Source organism: Eptesicus fuscus, chromosome 20 (genome assembly GCF_027574615.1).
Source record: "Eptesicus fuscus isolate TK198812 chromosome 20, DD_ASM_mEF_20220401, whole genome shotgun sequence".
In the NCBI taxonomy this organism is placed as follows: Eukaryota; Metazoa; Chordata; class Mammalia; order Chiroptera; family Vespertilionidae; genus Eptesicus; species Eptesicus fuscus.
In genome coordinates, this window is record NC_072492.1 from 26,980,915 (window position 1) to 27,004,952 (window position 24,038).

The 24,038-nt window shown below is 50.7% G+C and overlaps 2 protein-coding genes across 3 annotated transcripts in view; both read right to left on the reverse strand.

Moving 5' to 3' along the window:
* Positions 1-1,321: 1,321 nt before the first annotated feature.
* On the reverse strand, positions 1,322-7,145 carry SUPT4H1 (SPT4 homolog, DSIF elongation factor subunit). Its single transcript, XM_008147722.3, has 5 exons — positions 7,000-7,145; positions 6,406-6,512; positions 3,206-3,261; positions 2,655-2,708; positions 1,322-1,718 (listed from the first exon to the last, which is right to left on the reverse strand). Exons 1-5 carry the CDS (start codon positions 7,066-7,068, stop codon positions 1,651-1,653), a joined length of 354 nt encoding a protein of 117 aa, XP_008145944.1. The 5' UTR covers positions 7,069-7,145; the 3' UTR covers positions 1,322-1,650.
* A 1,684-nt stretch (positions 7,146-8,829) lies between these two features.
* Positions 8,830-24,038, reverse strand: part of RNF43 (ring finger protein 43) — a 59,189-nt gene continuing 43,980 nt past the window's right edge. The window contains exons 3-9 of one of the 2 annotated variants that reach the window (XM_054709458.1): positions 18,173-18,247; positions 17,930-18,061; positions 17,195-17,299; positions 15,313-15,474; positions 14,480-14,582; positions 12,259-13,620; positions 8,830-10,117 (exon numbers count right to left, since the gene is read on the reverse strand). In XM_054709458.1, the coding sequence (XP_054565433.1) occupies positions 10,074-10,117; positions 12,259-13,620; positions 14,480-14,582; positions 15,313-15,474; positions 17,195-17,299; positions 17,930-18,061; positions 18,173-18,247 (1,983 nt within the window). In that variant the 3' untranslated portion in view covers positions 8,830-10,073. Of the gene's footprint in view, positions 10,118-12,190; positions 13,621-14,479; positions 14,583-15,312; positions 15,475-17,194; positions 17,300-17,929; positions 18,062-18,172; positions 18,248-24,038 lie in introns of those variants that run through there. The other variant, XM_054709457.1, reaches the window with a different exon arrangement.

Sequence of the window (24,038 nt, forward strand, 5' to 3'; positions counted from 1 at the left end):
CGGGGGCAGGCGGCAGAGTGTAGTACATAGGCCACAGCAGGATGGTGGAGTGGGTGAGCCAGACCAAGGCGGGGTGCTGGTTGCTGTCATCGGGGCGAGCCTCTGGTGGTTACTGAAAATTCTTTGCTCCTGCATGCTGCATTCCCACCTGGCCCTCACACCCACTGCCGGTGACAGTCCCGCAGCCGGCGCCAAAGCCGCCGCTCGTACCTGCTGCCAGTACCCAGCGCTGGTCCCGATCGCTCGGTGCTGTCAGTGGGTGCAAATGGCATCTGCCGGCCCTAATTGGCCCTGAGGGCTTCTCCACCTCCTCCTGCTCCTGAGGGGTGATCGGGACACCTGCTGATGGCACCAGCCCCGCTCACACCTGATGGCACCAGCCCCGCTCGCACCCACTGCTGGTGCCAGCCCCAATCGCTCTGCAGCGTCAGCAATGTGTGGGAGCAGTGGCGGGAGTGGGGCTGCCATCAGACAGGGGACTGAGGGCCACGACGGGAGGGGCTGGTGGGGGGCACAGATGGGCCAAGATCCACCCCTGTGCCCACTGCAGCCTCTCGGCCCACAGTTCCTTTCAAGGTGCACTGGGCCCCTAGTAACTTCTATAAAACAAGTTGTAGAATTTCCACATTGCTTCATTTTTATAATCACAACAATCCTGAGGTAAACTGGCAGAGGAATCATTCTCATTTACAGATGGAGAACATGAAATCTAGGGAAATCAAAATGGGGACACTAACAGGATGTTCTGTGGAAATTTAAGAAATTCAGGATCTTTAATCCCAAAACAAATAACTCATTGATAACATGGCATCATTTAAGGTCCCCTACTAGGCCAAAGGAGAAAGGGAGCAGCTCCCTTCCTATGGAAGCACAAACTAGCCAGGCCAGACCCAGCAGCCACCTGAGGGTCTCCAGTTAGGGGGATGTGGCAGAATGTGGGTAACTGGGGAAAGGGGAGGTCATGGGTGCCACTGGCTGACCTAAGGTATAGGAAGAACAGCAAAAAGAAAAAAGACAAGGTAGGAAAGATAAAAAGTATTAAACATGGCCAAGTGGTAAAAAATACCAACTCTCAGGATTTCTCTAAGGGACACCTGCTGTGCTAGGTCTAGGGTGGCAATCCCCAGACAACAGGCCTACCAGGATGATGGGATTGTCTAGACTCCAAACAGCGGACCTTCCAATGAAACCCAAGGAAGCACATGACAATGCTGTAACCCTGGAGGCTCAGAGACAGCAGGGGCCTCTGTTGCTCTGGGAAGGTGCTTAAAGGGCAAGTGAGCTCTTACTGTGTCCAGCTAAGGAGGCAAGACGCATCTACCATGGGCTATGGATTCACGTTTATTGGCATTTGATACAGAGTCCTGACCATGGGCAAGGAGGCAGCCAGAGGTGTGGGTAGGAAAAAAAACATCCTACCCCACACTCAATTCACTCTATTAATCCATCAACCCACACCACTCCTACCCCAACTAGTAGTCCAAAGAAGGTAAAATGGCCCAGGAACACGCTGTGCTGCTCTCTCATCAGTCCGTTGAGCCTCAGAATTGGAGAGTGAGGAGTATTTGAAGTTCTGTCCATTTAGTTTCTCAACAATAAATAAGCAGAGGCAGGAGGCAGTGGCAAAGACACTGGCAGCCATGCATCTTGCTAGGTCTTTATAGCTGTGTCTCTGGATTTGTAGGCCACTCCTCGACTTTTCAGCTCCCTCACGATTCCTGTGATAGAAAACGAAAATGGTACTGTGAGTAAAGAAGATAGGAAAGGTCCTTCAGCTACCACTTTGGGGGCAGGGAGGAATCCCTAGACTGCTCACTGAAAGTCCTTGGCTTGTTACCACTGAAGATCCAGGCAAGTGGTGTGGTAATGACTTGGTAAGAATGAGAAGAAAAAGAGACACACTGTAGTTGTCAAAAGCAAGGATTCTGGAGTCAGAATGCCTGGGTTAAAATTCTGCCTCCCCACTTACTATATGGGTAACTTTGGGCAAGTTATTTAACCAGTTAACTACCACGAGTCCAAAATGAAAACCATCCCCACATGCCACGATATTTTGAATTTAATTTAAAAAAAAACAATTTGCAATGAATATTATAAAAATAAATATGTTACAATTCGGGTGTTCTTGAATATTTTCCAGCTGAAAATTCTCACGAAAAATGATTTTAAAGTTGGTCAGGGCCGAAACCGGTTTGGCTCAGTGGATAGAGCGTCGGCCTGTGGACTCAAGGGTCCCAGGTTCGATTCCGGTCAAGGGCATGTACCTTGGTTGCGGGCACATCCCCAGTAGGGGGTGTGCAAGAGGCAGCTGATCGATGTTTCTCTCTCATCGATGTTTCTAACTCTCTATCCCTCTCTCTTCCTCTCTGTAAAAAATCAATAAAATATATTTAAATAAATAAATAAACAAACAAACAAATAAATAAAGTTGGCCAGGGCTGCCACTTAGGGAAAACATTTTTTTTTATAGACGCACGTGGCGTGTAGGGAAGGTCTGCCGCTTGCATCTACAGATGCTTATGGCGTACAATGGGTTAAACTCTGTGTGCCTGGATTCCCTCAGAGTTATGAGGACTGGAGATAAGTCACATAAAGAACTTCCACAGAGCTTGGTGCAGTAAATAAACACTGGCTTATATTATGATGATTATTACCTTGGGGCAGACGACCAGTGACTGACACTGCATACACACCAGGCTTAAAGTTACCTGAAAGAGAAGAAAAGAGGCTGCAGTGAGAGTGAGTTAAGATTAAAGACCAAATAGAGGCTTACGCTAAAAATAAAAATAATGCTACACTTCTTCTGGCTATAAATATTAAATGATAGGCCCTGGCAGGAGTGCTCAGTGGTTAGAGCACTGGCCCATGCACTGGGGGGTAATGAGTTACATTCCTGGTGGGAGGCAACCAAACGAAGTTCGTTCGTTCGTTCCTCCCTCCCTCCCTTCCTTCTCTCTCTTCCTCCCTCTCCCCACTCCTCCTCTTCCTTCCATTCTCTCTGGTGAGTATTAATAAAAAACAACAAACAAAATATTAAATGACAGGACACAGGATACTTTCCTTGTCTGTCCTACAAACCCGTCTTTCTCACTCTTGAGGCCACTTACCCACTAATTTAAGACCCACCCTTGCACCCCCCCGCCCCCAACAGACCAAGAGACAGCAACAACACTAGTTCAGGATAAGGACAAAGGGAGATACTTACTGACTCGCTGCCACTTGGAGACCCAGCTGTCCTCTGGACTCATCATTGCAATGATTCTAGGGAGAGAAAAGAAACAATCAGCCAGAGCCTCACCTACTAAAGAGAAAAAACGGGAGGAACTGTCCCCCTTTACTCTGTTCCCAGCCAGCACAACCATTCAAGGAGTGGAAGCCCAGAACCCGGGATTGATTGAAACTTTGATTAGGTTGCTTAGTAAGTTTTGGTTTGGTGCCATGGCTTAGCAAAAGTGACTCCATTTTGGCCTGTTGGTTATTTTATTTATTTATTTAAAATATGTTTTTATTGATTTCAGAGAGGAAGGGAAAGATAGAAAAATCAATGATGAAAATCTTTGATCAGCCGCCTCCTGCAAGGCCCCTACTGGGAAATCAAGCCCACAACCCAGGCATGTGCCCTGACCAAGAATGGAACCGTGACCTCTTGGTTCATAGGTTGAAACTAAAGCACTGAACGCCACCAGCCAGGCTGTTCATTTCTTTATTTTATTTTTTAATATGTTTTTATTGATTTCGGAGAGGAAGGGAGAGGGAGAGAGAGATAGAAACATTAATGAGAATCATTGATCCACTGCCTCCTGCACTCCCCCTAATGGGGATCGAGCCCACAACGCAGGCATGTGCCCTGACCAGGATTTTAACCTGACCTCCTAGTTCATAGGTTGATGCTCAACCACTGAACCATGCCAGCCGGTTGTTTATTTTTTTAAAAACAGTGCTAAGAAATTAACAAAGGGACTACCTTAAAAGAATTAAAAAAGGAATTAAGTTGGTCCAACTTGAAGGAACTTCAGCAAGTACAGTGGAACCTCATTTTTTGAACTTAATTTGTTCCAGAAGGGTGTTTGAGAAGCAATTTGTTCAAAAACTGAATCACTTTTTTCCCATTAGAAATAATGTAAATTTGAAGCCTCGTTCCTCGAACATCTTCCATCTCAAACAGTTTGGTTCTCAACCAAGTTGTTCACGGAAAAATATCTCTCCGCTGTTGACCAAAACTTCAGTTTCTACCTGACAACCCTTTCATGCTGATACCTCAGCAGGACAAAAAGTGTCTCAAAGCTACAAGCAAATGAGAGAATGCTTTTGTTACTGGTAAAATAGGGGATTAGCACAATTTTAAAACATAAAGAGGCCATCAAGAGTGCTAATATTGCCCTAACTGGTTTGGCTCAATGGACAGAGTATCGGCCTTTGGACTCAAGGGTCCCAAGTTCGATTCCGGTCAAGGACATGTACCTTGGTTGCGGGCACATCCCCAGGAGGGGGTGTGCAGGAGGCAGCTGATTGATGTTTCTCTCTCATCGATGTTTCTAACTCTCTCCCTCTCCCTTCCTCTCTGTAATAAATCAATAAAATACATTTAAAAAAAAAAAAAGAGTGCTAATATTGCTAAGGGTGTGAAAGTGCTCACAAAACAGCAATCACATGCAAATGAATAGATAGAAAAACTGTTGTTGATTAGATAAAGAAAAAGCAATTAGCATGGATTAACTCAATTTACATTATTTCTAACTAGAGGCCTGGTGCACAGATTCGTGTACTGGTGGGGTCCCTCTGCCTGGCCTGCGGGGATCGGGCCAAAACCGGCTCTCCAACATCCCTGGAAGAGTCCCGGATTATGAGAGAACAGTTCTCAGGTGGCGCACCCCGGAATCGAGCTCCCTCCTCTCTGGTTCCGGGTGCATCACCTAAGAACCGAAGCTGCCAAGTCACCACAGTTCAGCAGCTCCTGCGTTGAGCGTCTGCCCCCTGGTGATCATTGTGCATCATAGCTACTGGTCAGACAGTCGAATGGTTGGATGGTCGCTTAGGCTTCTATATATGTAGATGGGGAAAAATGATTCTGTTTTTAAACAAATCGCTTCTCACTTCTCAAATAGCCCTCTGGAATGAATTAAGTTCCAGAAACGAGGTTCCACTGTAATCCTTTCCAAACCCCAAATGATTCCGTTTCAACCTTTCTCATATACAGGTCATGTCTAATGTAATGTTTAGTTTATAAATAAACACTTCTTTTCTTAAATTTACAGAACCACCTCAACTAGCCTTAAAGGAATTTTTCATATATCACAGCCTCCAAAATGCTATCACCAGAGAACTGCTTTTCCTTCATCCAATCAACAAGTTTTTCTATTCAACTGCCTGTGATTGCTGTTTTGTGAACACTTTCACACCCAGTTTGTGTGTAAACCCTTAACTGGCCTAAGAGCAAAAGAAACCATAGTACCTTCTTAAACCCCAAAGAATACTGCCTTGGGGAAGGAAAATTGAGACCTGGCCACTTAGGTTTATCTCATTTCCTATTCTCCCCACTGGACAATCTTGACAAGAAAAACTTTTCTTATATTTAAAAGTATCAGCTTTGGGGCAATATTTTACCATCACTGTACCTTCCCTCCTCTTCAATTTCAAAAAGGATCCTCATGCATTCAACAAACATTTATTAAGCATCCATAATCTTCCAGGCCTTGTGCCAGGTCCTGGTATACAAGATAAACACAATCCCTACACTACCATCAATGAGCTCACAGTCTAGTGGAGAAATGGCCAGTGGAAATATAATGAAAGTTGCACAAGTTACTTTAAATTTTCTAGTAGCCATGCTTAAAACAGTAAAGACAAAAAAGTAAAACTAATTCCAATAATATATTTCATTTAACCCAATATATTCAAAGTGTTATCACTTTGGCATTTAATAAAAAAATAAGATATTTTACATTATTTTTCCTTGTACTAAATCTTTGAAATCTGTGTATATTTTACACTTAAAGCATATCTCAATTTGGACTAGCCATATTTCATGTGCTCAAAGCCACACATGGCTAGTGGCTACTGTACTGGACATTGTGTCTCAAATAACTTAGATATGAATCAGAATTATATCAAAAGTCTGCCCCAGCCCTGGCTGGGTGGCTAGGTTAGAGCGTCGTCTCGTACACCAAAAGGTTTTGGGTTCAATTCCTGGTCAAGGCACATACCTAGATTGCAGGTGCAATCCCCCATTGGGCGCATAAAGGAGGCAACTGTTCAATGTTTCTCTCTCTCCCTTCCTCTCTCTAAAAATATCAATAAAAACATATCCTCGAGTGAGGATTAAAAAAAAATGTCTGCCCCACATTCACTTGGTAGTGTAGTGTAAGGGTAATGTAGAAGTGAATAAAGAAATCTAAAGGGACTTACCCATCAAAGGAAGAGCTGGTGCAGTCATATACCATCTCCCGGTTACCCTTCATTTGAAGGTATGCATCACAATTGTCACAACCATCATATTCAAACTGGTCTATAGTCTATGAGGGAAGAATTTTAAGAAGAAGATAAGTGAGTGTGAACAAGACCAAAAGAAAAAGCAGCTTTCTCCACACTTCTTACCTGGTCAAGTATAACAAAGGTCCCCCACTCATCACTCCCACAGTCCCGAAATTTCATCCTCACATTCTTTCTGCCCTTGCTCCCAATTGTGCTTTACTATTCCTTTCCCTAGTCTCCTCAAGATCAGGTACTCTCTCCATATACTCCCTCTGCTACTGATCCCACTTCTCTGACTCCCAGTATCATTCAGACCCCACAGAAGTTCACTGAAGGTCTGTTAAGGGTCAGGCCTGCGCCAGGAATTGAGGATTCAAAGGCATGTAAGGCCGTCCGTGCCTGCCTACGGCTGCAAGATCTGTTCCTACCGATGTAAACAATGGCCTCCAGCTGCTTCCTACACCCCGTTTCATCCTTTTTCCCCCAGCTTGGTCCCCACTCGCCCAACAACCAGGTCCCGACACATACCTTGACCAGCGAACACAACAAACAAGCCCGCAGATGCCGCAGGTCCTTGGGCACCGTCTCCAGAGCCATCCTCCCGACAGAAACAGAACAGGGAAAAGCAGCCACAGCACCCTCCTCCGCTGAATATAAACAGTGAATTACCCAGAATGCCTAGCACTTCCGGTTCCGCAGACGTCCGCTTCCGGTCTAGGAGGCCGCAGCCCCGCCTCTACCCCCGCCTTAGGAAATGGTTTCTCCCGCCTGGAGGCGGGGCTGGCCGGGAGTCACCTGGGCCGGCGCGCGCTCCCGCCACCTGGGCGGGCACGAGGGCGAGGCGGGGCGGCCGTTGGGCCTGGGGGCGGGGCCTGTGGGGGAGGGGCGGCGCAGCTGGCGCCTGCGCGGGAACGCGCCGCGGCGCGGGCCATTTGATCTCGGCGCTGGCACCAGGCCGCGCGCCAGGTCTTGGAGGAGGATCCCGGATGAGAGCCGATTTTATTTTTTGCCCTCCCGTTTTTTAAAAGTGCAGGGCCAGAGTCCACTGTCTCCCCCCCGATTATCTCTGCAGAGAACTAAACGAAATCCAGGGACGGCCCTCTCCCTCCTAACTGCGAGAGCATTGCAGGCTGTCCATCTGCCGTCCACAGGAATGCTGGCCTGTGAGGGGCCAGCAGGGCGGAAAAAAAATGCATATTTATTTTTTGAAACTCTACGTTCGTTCCCTCATTCCAGCTGATAATTTATGCTTTTAGCATGTAGACAGTTCTTTTACTTCAGAACATCTGTACGAGATTAGTGACCTTTAATTATTATTATTATTGTTATTATTTTCATTTTACCCTGTAGGAAGCTAAATGCTTTGCTCTGTCTGTGGTTCAAGATTGGGCACCAGGCAGCCACCATCCCTACCAAGCCTTTCCCAGAGAAGCAGAAGGGGATGTGCACGGCGAGGTGGAGAGCCAGGGCTCCGGGCCCTGTGGGATTTCATGCCGACATTGCACCAGCTCTCTTGACCCACAATAGTTGGTGTGTAGGCAGAGCACAGTCATTGGTGTTTATCTGATTGGAGCTTTGGGTATAGACAGCTTCAGGTCCTGCTGTTCTGTCCTTCCAGCCAGGCCTCCTAATTGAAACAGCTTCAAGGCAGGCCTACTTGTTGTGGGGTCCCAGGCCGTGTGCAGGTGGGGTCCCAGGCCGTGTGCCCGTGGGGTCCCAGGCCGTGTGCCCGTGGGGTCCCAGGCTGTGTGCAGGTGGGCTCCTGACAGGTTAGCACATCCTCTATCACTGGTTACTTTCCACTTTGGAACATGCGTTCCCTCTGCTATCTCAGGGGAGCTCTGCAGCAACTGTGACGTAGGCCCATTTTATGGGTGGAAAAGTGAGACACAGTATTAGCCCAAGGTCACAAAGAAAGCGGCTGATGCATCATAAATTAGTGTGTGAAGCAAATAGCACCCCAATAATTCAGACTGAACCACCGTGAGAATCCAGTCATCCTTTCTCCTCCCCTGATCTCACTGAACCATGCGTTTAGGGGCTTATAGCCCAGTTCTCGATGCCAGGCCCCCCATTCTACCCTGTCCTTTCATGCATCAGAGCCGAGCCTCTGATATCACAATTTATTTCTGTCGACGTAGAAGACGTAGGTGTTACCCTGGGTGACAGTCATAACAGAACAAAAGCCACGAGACCAGACTGCATTTATGGATAAATATATTAGCAAATAAATACATTTCTCAACATAGTGCCTGATTCAAGCGTCTTTCTGTCTGGTTCAGATATAAATAACCATGTGGGTGCCTCGGTACCAGTTCCCCACTGACTCTGCAGGAAGAACATTCCCGGGGAGGGGGGGGGGGGGTCCTGTGCCCGCTCTGCTCCCACATTCACATTCCAAATGGGATCATGCCTGAGGGGCCAGCAATGGTCAAGCTGCCCTGGGGTGAATGTCACCCCAAGGAGGCCCCTCAGCCCTTGCCCAATCGGTACCAGCTACTCAGACCAGACTTCCTGCTCCAAATCTACTCTCGCAGTCATGCCTTCCTGTGTGTCCCTGGCCTGTATGGCTTATACTGGGAAGTGAGCCTCTGGGGACATCTAAACCCAAGGGTCCCACTCTGCTATTCCTTTGTTCTCTCCTGTTCCCTATCCCTACTCGGAGAGAAGACTCCCAGACAAGAATCCCTTGTCCTTGTTCAGCTGTCTTTCTGTCTTTTCTACTTTTATTCCATCTTCCCTCTTTCTAGATGAAGTCCAACAGAAATCCTCTTCGTTCCGCCCACTTTGGGACTTTGACATGGGAGATCTCCAAGGAAGTTATCCCCTCCCATTGCCCCCACCCCCAACTCCTGGAGAAATGGGGGCTGCTGGAGTGACAAAGAAGCTTGAAGGTCAGAAGCTCCACCTCAGGGAGAGAACCCCACACTCTGACTTAATATCATGTATCTGAAAACTAAGGACAAGAAGGGAAAAACACATTCCCTTATGTACTGGGGCGGGTACTGCAGAGTCCTCCCATCCCGCCCTGCTTTTAGGGCCCCGGGGTCACCACAGCTCTTGGTCCTTTTGCAAAGAAGGAAAATTATAAGAGCCAAGGTTGGCGCTGATGCAGCAGCTTTACCAAAGGGGGAGCCAAACTGGTGTGCAGGACTCACCCAAGAAAGGAGGTGAGGAGGGGTCATGAAATCGGCTGGACACATTGTCTGGTATGAACATGAGGCTTGGGATGAGGGAGACCTGCTGGGGCTGGGGGAAGGAGCAGCACCTTTATAACACCTATCTACCCATACCTAGCTTCCTGCTCTCAAAACACAGCCTTCCGGAAAGCCAGCCCACACAGGCAGCAGCTGGTTCCCTGCCGGACACAGACGTGCTGCCCTGCACATGTGTGCTGCAGACAAGCTCCGGAGCTGGGAGCAGGAAACAAGACCTCCTGCCACCCACCATCACCACTCCTCTTCCAGAAGTTCCAGAAAGGACGGCGAAAAGAGGGGTGTTTTCTGAGATCCTTTCTTCTCTCGGGAGCAGGACTCTGTGCCAGGTAGGCCCTGAGTCATCCAGAGCACACTCTTGGTTGGAGGTAATTACCCCTGAACATCTCACACGGCCTGTTCACACAGCTCCTCAAGCTCCTCCTCCGAGCCTGCATTTAGAGAGAGGGGAGGAAAGAGGTCACTGAGGGTCACACAGCCCCCCCACCCCCCATGCTTATACCACCTGCAGGAGAGGATGGCAGGGAGGGAACCGCAGAGAGGGAGGAGTAGAGAGTGTGTCCAGAAGGGGTGATTAGAATGAAAGCTGAGAGGGGCCCCAGTTGGGATACAGGAAGGAGAAAAACAAATCTAGAGAAAGAGAAACACATAACAGCAACCAGTGTGTTACCAATACTTACTCTTCATTCATTCACCCTATAAATACTTATTAAGCACTCGTGAATCTGGCCTGCCAACATGTGCCAAATTGAAGACCAAAAAGAATAAGTATGGACTCGGCAACCTTGTAGGAGAGAAGGCTTGTGTGCAAATGGCAATAATGCCAGTGGGACAGGACTGGGGTCATAAGAGATGAAAGGAGTAAGGAGAGAAAGCATGTCCCAGGGGAGTAATGAGCTGGTCCTTTAGGAATAGGTAAGAATTGGAATTATGGGAATAGGAAGGCAGCAGAATATTCTGGGCTGCAAAATCTGCAACACGTGTCAAACCAGTTTGGCTAAAGCGTGGAGCAAGGCAAGGGGAAGGGGAGAGTGGAAAGTAAGGTTGGGAAGGAAGATGGAGGCTAGATGGTGCTAGAGCTTTAAAGGCCAAACCAGGTTGGAGGTTTTGTTACTATGGACAAAACAGAACATTTGAGGATTTCTGGATGGCTGATTTGAGGAAGATGGCCCTGGCAGCAGTACACTTAAAAGAGTAAATGGGCTCGGCATGTGTTGTTTAGTGGTTGAACGTCGACCCATGAACCTGAAGGTCAGGGTTCAATTCCTAGTCAGGGCACATGCCCAGATTGTGGGCTCGATCTCCAGTAGGGGGCATGCAGGAGGCAGCCGATCAATGATTATCTCTCATCACTGATGTTTCTCTCCCACTCCCTTTCTCTCTCAGGAGGGGGGAAAAAAAAGAGTAAATGATTTACACTTCTCTTCCCCAATCAGAGGGTAAATAGCTTAAATCACCCTGCTCAGGGAGACAGATAGCAAAAATCCAGTTAGTGCCATTTGCCAACCACACCCAAGGACAGATGAGATTAAGAGAATAAATCTCATTTTGGTACATCAGCATAAAGCTGATGATTATCCTATTGAAATCCTCCCCCAAGTCCTCCCCTAAATGCCCAGTCTTAAACCCTTCAAAGATCCCTTTCACTCTCCTTCTCAGGAGCACCCCCTTGCCTTTCTCCTCCAACTCCTTCTTCCCCCACAGGCATGCTTCTCCTAAACTCTAAGGGACCCCATGAGGCTTGCAACCAGGAGAGCAATGGGCAGTGACAGTTCATCCCAGGCAAACCCCTTGAACCTGTCCCCAAGGCTCCCCTTTCTCTGACTTCTTAGTGAGCCGAAGCAGCCCAGCCCAGGCTCATTTCCCCAGGCCTTCTTTGTTTCACTGTCCCCAGCTTTAATAAACATCCTCTAAAATTCACCTGGATTCCTGTTGTGAAATGTTTCTGCAGGAAGTCAAGGACCCTTACAGTACCATCAGCCCTAGGCAGACCCTCTCAGGGACAGATCCCCTTTCTGGTAACACCCCTGCCTGGTCCATAATTTTGCACCTCAAAATATGTCCAGGAACCATGTCTCCCTCCTGAGGGGGTCAACTTCAGTCTAGAACAGAATTCTCACCTGGATCTGAGGCAGAAATCTGACCCTGAGTACTTGACCTTGCTCTAGCCAGAACCCAGGAACCCAGGGCCACTCCCTCCTCCGGCGTGGGGGTGCTGGACCCATCCACACAGAGCCACACTTCCTGACCCCCGGCTCCACTCACAACTCAGGAGTCCCAAGTCCTAGCTCAGACCTTTCCAGATGCCCAGGGGTCTTCCACCCCAGGTGTTTTCTAATGTCTATGCCACACTGAGACCTCCCTATGATCTGTAACCAAGGAATGACACCTGGCAGAGCCAGAGCGCTCCAGCCAGCATCCTAGGCAATGCCAGTAGTTCAGTATTTTGACTGTCGCACCTGTTGTACACTTCTCAGCTCCCACCAACCCCTTGTCATTGGATTTCATTTGTTCTGCAATATACAGCTCTCATCTCCTCTCCCCACCACACCCGCTTCCCCTGAAAACTCACCAGGCTGGGCTGGCAGCACCTGGCAGTGTGGGTAAGAGCATGGCCTGCCCTCTGGGGTGCCAGAACTCCATCTGGAAGGCCCTTCCCCAGGTGGGTGTGGTCCCAGGGGCTGGCGTGGAGTCAGACACAACCACACTGGCTGTGAACTTGAGTAACAGGCGCCTGGGGTTTCTGGTAGCATCCTCCTTTCTAGGCCCGGAGGTCCAAAGATCAATGGATGGGCCTCTGGGGACCAAGGGTATGCCAGGCCAGGGTCATAATGGGGGGAAATCTGGCAAGTTAGGTGTGCAGTCAAGTCCTGGGGCCGAGAGGCTGGGGTAGGTTCTGAGGGACCCCCCCGCCGTTTCCTCTGTGGGTGTCGGACAGGGAAGCCCGATTTCTGCAAGTGGAAGAGGCTGCTGGGACTGGGACTGGGACTGGGGCTGGAAGCATCATGTAGGTCTGGGGCTGGCTCTGTGAGGGCCCTGGGCTGTTGGGGGTTGGGTAGCTGCCCGGTAGGGGCTGCTGCGTTGGATCTGGCAGCTTGCTGATCAGGAGAGGAGGGCTCTGGCTGGGGCTGTGTCCGAGGAACAGCAGGCCGGGACTGGAGGACCCCAGTTTCAGCACCAGGCTTCCTGCCATGCCACTGGAAGCGCTTTTTGTAGTGGTGGTGCCGATGGCGATGATAGTGGACATGGCTGGAAACCTGGGCTTCCCCTCTGGGCACCACCGATTCCAAAGAACGAGGCCTCGAGGTCACACTGGGCTGAGTCTCCTCCCCCTGGGGCTCCCCTTCAGGGCTGCAGTATACCAAGGGGTCAAAGTCACTGCTTAGAGAGCTGCGGAAGGTAGAGCTGCTGCCATGGATGCCTTGCAGGCTGATGTCTGTGCAGTTGACCATTGAGTCACTTGAAGAGCCATGACAGGGCCCCGAACTGGAGTCACTGGCTGGCCCATCTGCCAGGTAGCCGCTGCGTTCTGTGCAGTAGCTTTCTGCAGACCCACTGCTGTCATGAGGCCTGGCCCGGCGTGGGGGTGCTGGACAAGCGGCAGTGTGCTGTGCAGTGCATTGAAGGCGGCTCAGACCCCAGCTCTGCGCAAAGGGGTGCTGGGCCACTGTCCGATGCTGCTGCTCGCCTGGAGCCAGGGGATGTGCAGCTCTGGGGAGGCGGTGGTGCCGGGGGCCCATGCCTGGCTCGTGGGAGGGTTGGAAGGGACTAGGTCGTGGGGGCCGAGCCACTGCAGTCCGGGAAGGGCCCAGCAGGTAGGAAGCAGGGAGGTGGTAGTGGGCATGACCAGGATGCTGACGAATAAGGTGGAGTCTCCGGCCTGGTTCCTGGTAAGATCGAGAGGGTGGCAGGGACTGGGAAAATGAATCGCCCTCTGGAAGAAAGAACCAAGAGCACAGGTGTTTGCACAAACCGATGAGGGTGCATTCAGAAAGGTGTGGCTCTAGCATACCTACTTGAGCCTGCACAGCCTTAGAGCCCAGTCAGAATTTGAGCGACCAAGGACATTCCTAACCTGTATGTGCCCTGGGATGCCCTCGCGTCCTCCAGGCAGGTTGTCCCCTGGGATTTCCACTCTGCATGGCAACCCCTGCTCCCCTCAGTCATGGGGGCTCTTTCACCCAGGCCACTGCAAGCACACACTGCACCGCTGGGTGAATTAGAAAAAGGCTCTCTTTTCCTCAAGACACTTCATTTCCATCTCTTAGAAAATTGTCATAATATCCTGGTTGTGTTAGAATAGGATTGTTTATTGCCAGAAAGTTGAAATAATAAATATACAAGTTCAGATTTAGACTCAACAAAGCTGTCATAAAATCAAATAATTTTTAGAATAATAAAGATGCCTGCCCTGTGAAGGGCCTTCCCCTCAGACAAGGCATTCTCGAACAGTGCGCAGCTTAGAGAACTATGGAGGTAGTGCTGCTTCCTCCCAGCGTCAAGGCAAACCCTTTCCCACAGGGAAACCAGGTTCCAGACCAGGGATGGGGAACATCCAGTCCGTGGGCCGTGTAAGGCCCGAAAAATCATTGGGTCTGGCCCTGTCAAGGCATGAGGGGTGAGTTAATTAAATGTTTGACCAAATATAGCGGGCTAATTTTAAGTTGATAATTTTGTATGACCTTCGAATGATGTTATAAATATCCAAATGGCCCTTGGCAGAAGCAAGGTTCCCCATCCCTGTTCCACACCCATCTGCCTGTACATAGGGCAGACCTTGGTCCACCTCCTACCTACGATGTTGAACATGCAGAGGGGACAAGTCCGATGCTGATATAGCCAGGGGTCCACACAGGCACAATGGAATTCATGGAGGCAGGTAATGACTCGTAGCTCCTGGAGAAAACAAGGGGCCAAACCAAAGTTATCTGTAGCTACAGGAGTGGCCAGGAACCGGAACATCCCCCTAACTTCCTCTGGCCTCTCCTTTTTTGCTATCACCTACTTCCAAAGACCTCCTAGTGCCGTGGTCAGCAAACTGCGGCTCGCGAGCCACATGCGGCTCTTTGGCCCATTGAGTGTGGCTCTTCCACAAAATACCACGGCCTGGGCGAGTCTATTTTGAAGAAGTGGCGTTAGAAGGAGTTTAAGTTTAAAAAACTTGGCTCTCAAAAGAAATTTCAATCATTGTACTGTTGACATTTGGCTCTGTTGACTAATGAGTTTGCCGACCACTGTCGTAGTAGAATAGGAAAGGTATGGGCTTTGGTAAAATGTAGACCTGGATTTTGCCACTTTGCTGCATGACCTTGGGCAAGTTTCTTAACACAGTTTTCTGCTGTACAAAAGGATAAAAAACTAATCTACCCTCACCCCTCATGGTCATGAGACTAAAACTAAAGCACCCACTGCAGAGCCTGGCACATGGTACACACTCAACAAACAATAGTTCTCTTTCCTGGAAGACCAGGAAAATACCCAAACCTCAGGGATGTCCCCCACCTCTGCTCCTTGCATGATACAAAGGACACAGATGCAGCCAGAACACCCACACCAGCCTCCTCCCCGAAGCTCTAGTCTCCCTCCCCAGCCTGGTCACAGAGATGACCCATGGTCTCTGCCTTACCTGGCCCTCAGAGAACTCCTCCAGGCAGATGGCACACACAGGGGCTGAGCTGCAGCTGCTCTCTGAGTCTGGCCACTCAGCCCGGGCCCTCCTACAGCTGGCCCGGTACCTCCTGGTGGCCAGCTGGCTGATGGCCCAGGCTGTTCGCTGCTGAAGGGAATCCTGGGAAGAAGGGTAGGGCTCAGAATGGGTAAGGGATCCTTTTCCCTCACCCCTGGACCCCAGCTTGTACTCAATTTCTGGTCACCCTGATAGATCATGTGGTCAATTGACTACCTTTGAAAGTTTGTCCCCTTTGAGTTCATATATGGCTCTGCCAAGCAGGCCACGCCCTCCCACCCCACGCCCCCACTCATCAAGCTTCCCTTCCCTTGATGACGCGATGGAGAGAGTTTTTATCCAACTGCCTGCTTAACATCGCAACTTGGATATCTAATTGGCACCTCAAACTTTGTCCAGCTTCTTCCTCAAACACCCCAATGTGCCACAAACTGAATTCCCTAATCCCAGTGAACCCTCCCAACCACATACCTGCCCTCCCCGAGTCTTCCCCATCTCAGTCAATGGCAATTCCATTCTTTTAATTGCTCAGGTCAAAAATCTTGGTGCCATTCTTGACTCCTCTCTCTCACACTCCGTGATCACCCCACTAGTAAACCTGTAGCTCTACCTTCGGAGCATTTAACTAACTGTCACCTCTTTCCCTGCTCCCTCCTTAACCCAAGCTACCATTACCGTCACCTGGATTCCTGTAAGAGCCTCTTAGTCGGTTTCTCTGTTTCCAGCCCTGCCTCCCTGTAATCTAGTCTCCTCAAAGCGGCAAGAGGGATCATATTAAAACTCAAGTCAGATCCTGGCACTCCTTCTGTTAGAAACCCTCCAATGGCTCTCATTTCACCCAGAGTGAAAACACAGTCCTGACAATGGCCTACACAGCCCAATGCAACTGGGCCCTCGTGACTCTGTCCTTGCCTCCTGCTCGGCCCTCTCCCTCCCTCCCTTCCAATCACAGGGCCTTCTCCCCGCTCCCAGACATCCCGCAGGCTCCGACTCAAGGCCTTGACTTACTGCTTTCTTCACTCATTCACGCTGTCCCCAGATACCTGCACAAGTAACCCCCTCACCCATTTAGGGTCTTTCCTGTAATGACATCTTCTCAATGAGGCTTCCTGGCCTTACTTATTTTTTTTTTCACCCCAGCAAAGCATCTTTCTTTCTTTATTATTTTTTATATTTTTTTATTGATTTCAGAGAAAGGGACAGGGAGAGAGAGATAGAAATATCAATGATGAGAGAGAATCATTGCTAGGCTGCCTCCTGCACACACCCTACTGAGGATCGAGCCCAAAACCCAGGCATGTGCCTTTGACAGGAATTGAACCTGGGACCCTTCAGTCCGCAGGCTGACGCTCTCTATCCACTGAGCCAAACTGGCTAGGGCCCTGGCCTTACTTTTACACTCTGTCCCCTTTGCCTTGCCTGTCCTCCTTTCTATTTTATTTTTTTCCCTAGGACATATGACCATCTAAAATACTATGTATTTTACTTCTTTATTTTGTTCGTTGTCTGTCTCGTCCCACCAGAATGAAAGCTCCTGAGGGAAGGGATCTGTTGTCTTTTTTGTTCCCTGTGCTACCCCCAGTCCCTGGAACAGTGCCTGACACATATGAGGGGGCTCGGTGTATTTATCAAATGAATGAACGAATGAGCAGACCTATGGAGAGAGGCTGCTGGAAATCACTGAAGTTAAATGCCAGTATATTCAGATGTAAACTGTTTCATGGGCATAAAGGCAACTTCTTTCCTCACTTGTGTTTCCTGCTCCCCACCCTCCCACACACACGCACATGCCCACCTCCACCAGGGAGCCCACCCTGCTCACCGGCCTGCTGTGGCGTGGGCGGCACCGGACGCGCAGCACCGAAGCCAGGATGACCACAAAGATGGTGCCCACCACCGTCAGGAGGATCCACACATCATAATCTGGCTGGGGAGCGAACAGAGAGGGAAAGGGTCATGTTCTGGAAGGAGCGGGGTCACTTTGGCAGAAACATGGGCGCCCAGGTGACATAAAGATTGCTAAAGGCCCCTGGAGTCTTCCAGCAGAGGGGATGGGGCGGGAAGAACCTGCAGGTGGGGTTAGGTGGTTCCTCCTGCCCACAGGCACTTACTTGTAGGAGAAGGTCCTCCAGATGTCAGCTGTGAGAGGCACTATCTGAAGACCCGCGTGCTTGGGGGAAGGGGGAAAGAGACCCCTCTGAGAGGTGGGAGCTACCTAGTGAGCAGCTGGGTGAGGTTCCTAGCCAGCAGAGCAACACCAGCCAGGGTTCAGGGGGCCAGGGGGTCAAGGTTTCATTCTGGCTCTGCTACTCTGTGCCACGAAACCACAGAGCTGAAAACAACTTTAAAACTCAGCTGGCCCCATTTGCTCTTTCTGCAGATGAGGCCCAGAGAGGAAGAGAAAGTGCCCGGAGACACACAGCTGGTGGCGGACATTGGACTAGGGGGTTTCTAAAGTCTCTCCAGGAGTCTAAGGGCTTTTGGTGGGAGATGCCATGAGACAAAGTGAGGGTAAGAGCAGGTGCTGGGGCAGGGTCTGGAGACTGGCAGTGCTTACCCAGGTCGGGGGCTCCTTCAGCTCAATCCTCACATGGGCCTTTCGGTTCTTGTACACAAACTCCATCAGCTTCTCAGCATCATTACCCCAGATCAACACCACTGGCCAAGTCAGCCCCAGAGGCTGCTGCAGCTGCAGAAGGAAAGTGCCCACAGGGGCTGCTGTGTCCTGACTTCTCTGCCCCCTGTCACTTTGTCTTCCTCTGGCCAGCCCCTCCTCCAACACCCCAATGTCCCTGGGTACCTGCTCCGCAGCAGCTCGATCCTCGGTGATGTCAAAGAGGACGGCGCTGGCTCCTCGCTCACCCGCCATTCGGGCCTGCAGAGACACACAGCAGAGGTCTAGCTGGGGTCAGAGAAGGACACAGCCCATCCACACCCCACCTTACCTCCTCCCACATCCACCCCTTCCCAGGACCCTGTACACACCGCACCCCTGCACACTCACATGTAAGGGGTCAGTGGAACTGGGGTTCCCTACCCTACCCTGAGTTCACCCAGGTCCTACTGCCTTCAGGGACAACATTCAGGCCTTCCTTTCCTAATGGGACAAACCCTTAACAAGGGGTTAGTAGGCGTCAGGTGCTCAAAAGGCTCTAAGGTTAGGGCCAAATAAGGCAGCCCCGGTCCTCAGGGTCCCACCAGTCTGCCTTCACCAAAAGAGTGAGGGCAGAGAGTAGGGAGTGGCCAGCAGCCCAGGGCCTGAGGATGACCAGTCCCCAGTACGGAGGGAGTGGGGACAGCAGAGAGGTGGACAGCTGCTTCAGAATAGAGCTGGCCTTTCCAGAGTCCAGCCCTGCCTGACAAGAGGAGTTTGCCGGGGACCCCCCAGTAAAGTTCCAAGAGCCTGGGACATTGCTCCTCCCCGAGGCCTCCATGCAGAGCCCCAGGCTCAGCCCGCCTCATGGGCTCTCTCCCTGCCACCTCTAGTTTGCCGGCTCTTTCTCTGACTCCAATTCAAGGACTTGATGGAGTCCAGTGCTTTATCCCTTCATCCCCTCCCTGAGAGGTGACACTAGAGACTCAGGTAGGGAGGGACCTGAGAGGCTGTATCCACAGGACACGCCGTACACATGTGCACAGGCATGCTCGCCGAGGCTCCAGGAGCAGGCTTGGGGAAGCGGAATCTAGCCAACCAGGCGGGGCAGAGAGCAGAGCCAGAAAGAGAACAAAAAGCAGGGATCTTGGGGCTCTGGGTGTGGGGTAAGAGAAGGGCGATAAGAGCTGAGGGCGGGGTGGAGGCACAGGACAAAGGACCGACAGACAGACACTGATTCTGGCCTTAGTGTCAGGTCTCCCTGCCCTGCACAGCCACCTCCGAACTTCCTCCCTACAGCAAAGGCTGGGCCCTCATGCTCCTAGGGGCCTGCTGAGTTTTGGGGGCCCTCCTGCAGGTACTGAAGGAGTTAATCCTCCTGTAAGCAGCGGTGGCAGGAAGAGGAGCCAGTGCTGGGGCTTACTCACACTCTCGGAGCTTTGATCTCTGCTTCCCTTCCCGCGGAGAGCCTGTCGGGGCAGGTCTCCTGCCAGGCAGGCCCGGGGAGCGGCCACTCTCCTGCTCCCTGCTCCCTGCTCCCCAGGTGGCAGCAAGGCCAGGGGCCCCTCCGAATAGGCAGCCTGTAGGCAGGGGAGCCCAGGAGACACCCAAGCGGGGCCCTGTTTTGGTCAGGAGGGTAACTTTCCTCTTCTCTCCTCTCGCAGGGAAGCTGGGCTGGGTCCTCTACCAGCACCCAGGCCCAGCCCAGGCCCAAAGCTGCCAGGCTAATTGCCTGGAAATTCACTGGACTCCGTGACTCCGGAATGGAGTTACTGATTACGTTGAGAGGTCACAGCCTTCATCCCCCTTCTGCCCACTTCCACCCAGAAAGTCCACCCCACCTAGGCAACCCCAGGCAGTTTTCAGAGCCCCCCAAGCCAGGGTGTGGGAGCAGCCACAGGGGAAAAGGGGAGGGACTCCTACAGCTAATCTCAGGGTCCAGGCTTGGCCAAGGGGCGGGGAGGTCACCCCAGTCTTCACAGAACTGAGAGTCCCGGATCCTGGATCCTCCGTGCTGCCAGGGTCTCATGTTTCTTTTCCCCAGAATGAGACCCTGGACCGGCCCTGCCTGGAAAAGCATGAGGGAAGGGCACAGACTCCCTTTTTTGGAGATTTTACTTCCCACCCCTCTCTCTTTGAGGGATTGGGGTAGAAACAGTGGAAAGTAATTACCCTGCCGTTCAAACACCCCAGCCCATTACAGCCCATAATTACAAAGTTGTAAAAGTGATCAAAGAGAGAAAGTTGGCCAAGAGGAGAAACAAAAGGACTTTCAGGCAGTGGGTGCCTGTGTCTAGAGTTCTAGGAATCAAAAAGCAAGCTCGCGGGCCTCTGGGCTGCCCATGTTCCTTCCCGTCAGTGGGAGGGAGGGAAAAGAAGCACTTCTTCGGGAACTATAATCTGAAAGGCAGAAAGGAATGGAAGATTGGGCTTTAGAAATACAACCCAGAGGCTTCTGGGAGCTGCAAAGAGCCAGCCAGCCCCCCAGAGGGAGCAAGCAAGGCTGCCCACAGCCTCCATCAACGGGAGTCAGTACAGCCCAGGGCTTCCACACCACACTCTGCACTTTTCTGGACCTTTGATCTTCCTCTCCAGGCACAGTGACAGTCTCAGTACATCTCCTCCTCATCAGAGATTGACTGAGCACCTACTGTGCGCAGGGCATCAAGCCAGGGAAGGCCAGGCCTCGAGACCAACTCATAATCTAGTTGTTGGAACAGGGCATATACATAAAATAATAACGCTAAAAACAAAGAAAAAATATTATAACACTGATGACCACATCTTTTTTCTCATTTTTGTCTTGTTTTGTTTTATATGTATTTTTTAAAACTGATTTCAGAGAGAGGAAGGGAGAGGGAGAGAAAAATAGAAACATCAATGATGAGAGAGAATCATTGTTCGGTTGCCTCCTGAGGCCCCTTCTGGGGATTGAACCTGCATGTGCCCTGACTGAGAATCAAACTGCGACCTCCTGGTTCAAGGTCAACACTCAAGCACTGAGCCACACAGGCGGGGTGATGACCACATTCTTGAGCACAGATGAATAAAATAGATCAGTAGTTTCCAAACCTTTTTTTTTCACTGCAGAGAGCCCTTTTCTCCACTACCACCCTCCGCCCCCCCCCCCCCACCCCCCACACACAAACTGACACAATTTTCAATACACGAAACAGATAAAAGTGAGCTGAAGTTGAGGGTAGGAGTAAGAAGGGCCCTTGGTTTCCCCAATCCCCAAGGTGCTCCCATGAAACCTGGTGCGGAAAGAATGGCCAGAGACCCTGGCAGTGTGCCAGGAGGGAGAGACTGCTGTTCCTAGTGGACTAGCTGAGCTGGGCCCATCAGGAACGATCCAGTAGAAGGACGAGGGGGGATTCATCTGGGCTTGAAAGCAAGGGGAGGAGGAAGTAGAAGGGACAGAACCTTTATTGAGACCCACTCTACCCAGACTGCTTAGGTCTGAGTCCTGAATTTGCTACTAATTATTAGCTGTGACACTTTAGGCAAATCACTTAACTGTTCTGTGCCTCAGTTTCCCTTTCTGTAAACTGGGGATAGGCATAGGACCTACTTCGCGGGGGTGTTGTAAGGACTATATAACTTAACCCATGTAAAGCCTTATAATAGTGCCTGGCATGATACATTCCTTAATTATTGGTTATTATTACATCCGATGTTATGATGTGCTTTGTGTCCATGATTTCATTTACTCCTCAAAACAACTCTGTAAGATGGTCATCGGCCCCTCTTCTGAGTTGAGGAAACCCAGGACTTCAGCCTGGTGAGTGCCCGGTTACCAGACAGTGGTCTCTATAGTAAGGGAGGCAGGGTTTGTGCCCATCTGCTTGCCCCCAGAGCCAGCTCCTTCCACCAGGCAAAAGGCCACTGCTCTAGTCCAGGCACTAGACTAGAGGTGACAAAGTCCTGGGTGATCATGAGAATGGCTGTGGAGTTGTTCATAAAGATACAGCAAGCAGTTTGGGTGACAGGATGCAGGAGAGGGAGTGGTGGTGACAAGAATGGACGAGTCCAGAAGAATTATGATGCGGGTTTCAGAGATCAAGAGATAGTAGTGAAAGAAAAAAACAACCTCGTCACTATGAAAGCATGGGATGATGACGACAACAGTGATGCTGCAATGGTTTATTGAGTGATTACTACGTGCTTGGCATGAGGCTAAAAGCTTCCATCTGGACCATAACTGCCTTATGATGTAAGTCCCATCATTACAGATAGGAAACAGGCTCCGAGAGGTGAGCTAAAACGTCCAGGTAACACTGAGGGACAGTGGAGACACCAGGCTTCAGGCCCAGGGATGCCTGGTTCAAGAGCCTCAGCTGCCAATGGGGATGGAATCACTGACACTAACCGATAGGTCAGAGCAAAGTGACTGAGGTTAGTGGTTTCCAAACTTTCCTTACCGAAGGCCCACCCTTTACCGGTGCCCCTCTCAAGCTATTTTAAAATATTTTTTTAACCTGATTAGTTGCACCTGTATATCTATATCACATTTTCCTATGAGATAACTTGTATGAACACATTGAACTGTTAGAATTCCAACCAAAAGCAAAAGCGGAACATTTTAGTTAAGGCTGTGGGACTCTAAAATATTGGGAGGAGCTCAAAGGCCCACATTACTACCTTCACAGACCTCCTTTGGGCCAGAGGATCCCAGGTAGGAGGAGCTACTCGGTCAGGTCAAAGGTTGAGACCTGAGGGAGGCCTTGTCCCTGACCAGTGGGGCAGCTTGGGGCTGGAGCAGTGTCTACGAGGTTCCCACACAGGGATGGGGGCGCTGCCAGGTGAGAAGCCGCGGGGAGAGTGCAGTGGGGGCAGGGCATGGAGAAAGCGTGGGCAGTGACCCCAGAGGCTGAGAAAGACGAGGTCACAGGACAGTGGCCAAGGTGCTTCTTCTAAATCCCTAGATGTTTGTTTGTTTGTTTGTTTGTTTGAGCTCAGGCACCATTTGCTGCTTAACATACACTATTTTCATCCTCACCGTAATCACTGGGGTAGGAAATAAAAGCCCCATTTTATGGTGGTGGAAACAAAGGCCCAGCAAGGCCCAGTAGCTCCAAGAGTACCGACCACATGTTCCCTGCCTCCCAGTGTCTGTGCACAGCCTCATTTCTGCTACAGGAGTGTGCTCCTCCGCTCCGGGGGCGGAAAGAAAGCCTCCACGTGGACACGTCCTGACAGGGTGCCAAGTACTCACAGGCATGTGAAATCACACACTGCTCTGGGGGAACAGCCGAGCACCTCTGAGCCCTCCTTCCCCTCTCCCGCTCCCTCCCCCACTTCTCTACACACACACACACACACACACACACACACACACACACACACACACAATCTCCATTCACATTATCACTACCTAACACCAAGCATCTTGTCTACCAAATGAATAAATGAAGGACATTTGCCCATAAAGCAAGGGCAATGAAATGGCCAGAAGCAGGGCAGCTTCCGCCTCACACAGTCCTGCTGCCGAAGGACCCGCACAGCCGAGCAGAGCCACGCTCTCCAGCTCCCTCAGGTGTCCCTGTTCACCTCCCCAGGAGCCCCCTCTGCATCCACATGGCAGGCTGGGAGGACATCTTCATCTACCTGTGGGCACCACATTTAGAACCCTGCCCACATCCCTGCCCCCATGGGATCACGTAAGAACCCAGCTGTTTCCTCGAGGCATGTGGTTTAGGAAACAGCCCTCAAGGAGGATCAGAAAATCCTCCAGGGACCTGGGTCTGGGAGCAGGACCTCGACCCCCAAGTCCACATGGCTGTGCCGCACAATCTAACCACACTCACCTGTGTTCGGTTTTCCCAGCCAGAATGGGAGGCAACAGAGCAGAGAGAGTAAAAGCTCAGGTTTGAGACCTGGACAGGGCTCAGTTCACATCTCAGCTCCACCCTTCCCAGCTGTGACATCCTGGCAAGTTACTTAAACCTTCTGATCCTCACTCACCTTATATGCCTAATAGGGATAATAATGTCTAGCTTTCTTGATTGTTGTGAAAAGTAAATGAGACCATATATGTAAGAATCAGTCCCACGTCCCGCCTGGCACATGGTGA

Bases quoted from the DNA above. Each gene is read 5' to 3' on its own strand.
- SUPT4H1 (XM_008147722.3), bottom strand. From the start codon at position 7,068: ATGGCTCTGGAGACGGTGCCCAAGGACCTGCGGCATCTGCGGGCTTGT. The intron at 3,262-6,405 runs GTAAGTCCCTTT...TTCTCTCCCTAG, and splicing joins ACCAGCTCTTCCTTTGATGG to AATCATTGCAATGATGAGTC. The intron at 2,709-3,205 runs GTAAGTATCTCC...CTTCTCTTTCAG, and splicing joins CTCCAAGTGGCAGCGAGTCA to GTAACTTTAAGCCTGGTGTG.